The following is a 2,903-nucleotide window of genomic DNA, read 5'->3' as shown; positions in this document are numbered from 1 at the left end:
GAGAAGTCGACCAAGTCCTAAGCAGCGCAGACTTCCCTTCCTGGCATTCGCCTGCGGCCGAGAAATGGACCAATGAGTGTTGACCCCCGCCATGACCCCATCGTGGTTAGAATCTAGGTTGACTTAGGCACATTAAAAGGACTCATCCCTACGTCCGCCCCACTCTTCTCCCCCAACCGCTTCTGGCTGGATCTCGGAGCCTAGCTGCGCCTGGCGACGGCCGACCTTTGCAAAGGCTCGACCTGAATGGCAATCGGACGATGATGGGCATTGCAGCGGCACGATTTCGGTCACGCGTGAGAGGATGGTCACCCAGAGGTTGGCATATAAAGCAGATCTCCCGTCACCATCTCTCGGGGCATCGACTGTCTCGTTCTTTCATCGGCTCTCTTCGAATCGATCTTCTCAGCAATCATACAGTTATAAGGTCGAGTATCGTGCGAAGGACAGCGATCCTCTATCAACCAATAATCTCTCATGGCGTTTCCATCGACACCGGCCGGCCAAACGGATGACCAGGATGGTTCACCCGAAGGCCACCCGCATGTGCAGAACATCAAACCATCGATGAACCACCCACTCCTAGGACCGGATGCTCCTCCGCCTCCTTCGCCGGTGAGTTCACCTCCCAGTCCAATCGGCCAGACTCGAGATTACAACAGACGTCCAAAGCATCTTGGCCTTGCCAATGGGCCCACGATGAATCGCCGTCACCGTCGAGGGACGTGTTCTCTTGCGCCCCGCCGTCCTGCCGCCGCTCGGAGGTCGCGTGCGGAATCCGTGTGCGAAGAATGTCGGAAGAAAAGGGACCCGGTCGATGAATCACAACTTTATGACAGTTTACTAACGCCTTTTCGCCCAGAAACGGTGCCCGGAAGAGAGGTCATTCGACGGTCGTTGCCCAAACTGTGTTCGCCTCGATTTGCCATGCTCCTTTCGACCGGTCTCGGCCGCCTCGGCCGTCGGTCGTAACGGGGGGCTCCCCGTCGGGCACGCTGCGCAAAAGTATCCCACCGATGGAGAAGAAACCTCGGGGATATCGAGGGCTCGTGTAAACCATCTCGGTCCAGAAAGGAATGGTCAAGCGCAGTCCACCTCCCCACCGGTGGCTATCCCAGGAGGCTATCCTCCACGGACAGACCTCGTGTGGGCAGGAGCATCTTATTGCAAAGAAGTTGGATGCATTTCAATAGGGGAATTACTGTGTACGAGCATCGCCGCTTCGCAAGACGATGACCACGACCGGAAAATTGGGTTGATTGTCGGCGCAATACAAGTCCATGCCCCTCGCATCCTGGTCGGGTTCGAATTACCAGTTGCCGACTCCCAAGAAACCCATACAGCTGAGGAACAAAACAAAGTCTCGTCCGTGCACCTACCACAAACACGAGACCACACCAAATTTTGTCTCTACTTCGAGAGCGACGGACTCACCCATGAAGTTGCGCAGAGAGAGGCTCAAGGCAAGGACCATCCGCCGTTGGGGCTTGCACTACCTCGGGATTCCATGAACCGGATGTTGTTTGCTGCTTTGAAGCGCCCAAGGATCTCTCCATTGATTGGCATGCTCATCGATGCTGGTGCCGATCCAAATGTCCTCGACTCTGAAGGAAAATCCCCCCTGTATTTGGCTACGTCCAAGGGCGGCGGCCGGGTGATGGGTGAATTAGTCGGCAAAGGCGCGTCTGCCGATGACGGAAGCCTGCACCTTGCGACTTGCAATCAGGACCATATGGCGATGGAAATACTTCTCAAGGCCGGCCATCGCATTGATTATCGGTCGCCTGTAGACCAAGACGCCACTGTTCTGGAAGCTTTCCTACGGTTTGACCACCAAGAAAGAAAGGTCAAAGACTTCATTCCTACCTTGAAACTTCTCCTCAAGGACGTCGATCTAGGCACCGCAATTTGGCAGGCTCGACCCAATTTGGCAGGAATCGCTCTGGAAAGTAGGCGGCCTTTTGAACTTGTGTCTGCCCTTCTCGAACTTCGACCGAAATCTGGAGTGAAGACTACCCTGCTTCGCCGTGGCCGTTTCCGGTACTCCTTACTTAGTGCTGTGGAGCAATGGGACGCCGATGTTAAACTCGGCGACGGTGAACGCCGACAACTTAAGGCTCGACTCGTCGAACTAGGCTGTCGGAAGATATTCTACGCAAGAGAAGGCGAGCAACCAAGCGATGCTATCGGCTTACCAGCTCGCCTGCTTGACCCCGCGAGTAGGGACCGCCGTCGGGCCTGGAAGGACAAGGACTGCTCCGTGTGCGGTGACAAACCAACCACTCCAGGTGATGTGCATGCTCACCTCTCCGCTTCTTGTGTGGCAAAGCACCGTTGGAAGGACGCGATCATTTGCACCGATTGCCTCAGGCAATGCCTCGAATCCAAAATGTTCCCCAGAGGTGATGAAAAATTTCCATCGCCGCAAGTCACCTGTTGGGCACCCAACTGTGGAGAGACTTTGAGCCATTCAACCGTACAAAAATATGCAGAGGCCGAAAGATTCGCCACTTACGACGACGCCCTGTGCCAGCGACAACTGCGCGCCGGACAGAACATCGCCGAATGCGCAGCGGAAGGTTGTCGAGGCGCGGTATGGCTTGACCCGGCGGCCGACAAGAACATAACGGTCTTCTCCTGCCCCGTATGCAGACATCGAACTTGTACACAATGCAATCAACCATACCGGAAGCACGCGAAAAAATCCTGTCCGGCAAGTGAAGCAGCCCAAGCAGATACGCAACGGAGAGAAGAGGAGAAGCTCACCGAGGCTTTTATGACGAAGGAGAGGAGGTGTCCGAAGTGCAACATACCGTATCACAGGACAGAGGGATGTGACCACATCACTTGTGGAAAGGACACCCACTCGACTGCAAAAACGTGTACGCCTATTTCCTATCTCT

The 2,903-nt window shown here is 55.3% G+C and overlaps 1 protein-coding gene across 1 annotated transcript; it reads left to right on the top strand.

Annotated features, from left to right (window-relative positions):
* Positions 1–477: 477 nt before the first annotated feature.
* A1O9_13156 (uncharacterized protein) lies at positions 478–2,882 on the top strand (the record flags this gene model as incomplete). The annotated part of the gene is made up of 2 exons (XM_013397927.1): positions 478–615; positions 863–2,882. Coding segments are annotated over 2 exons (2,157 nt in total), but the record flags the coding sequence as incomplete, so codon positions are not given.
* Between the last annotated feature and the right edge of the window lie 21 nt (positions 2,883–2,903).

Source organism: Exophiala aquamarina (genome assembly GCF_000709125.1).
Source record: "Exophiala aquamarina CBS 119918 chromosome Unknown aczIA-supercont1.97, whole genome shotgun sequence".
NCBI classification, from domain to species: Eukaryota; Fungi; Ascomycota; class Eurotiomycetes; order Chaetothyriales; family Herpotrichiellaceae; genus Exophiala; species Exophiala aquamarina.
This window is presented reverse-complemented; position numbering and strand designations above follow the sequence as displayed.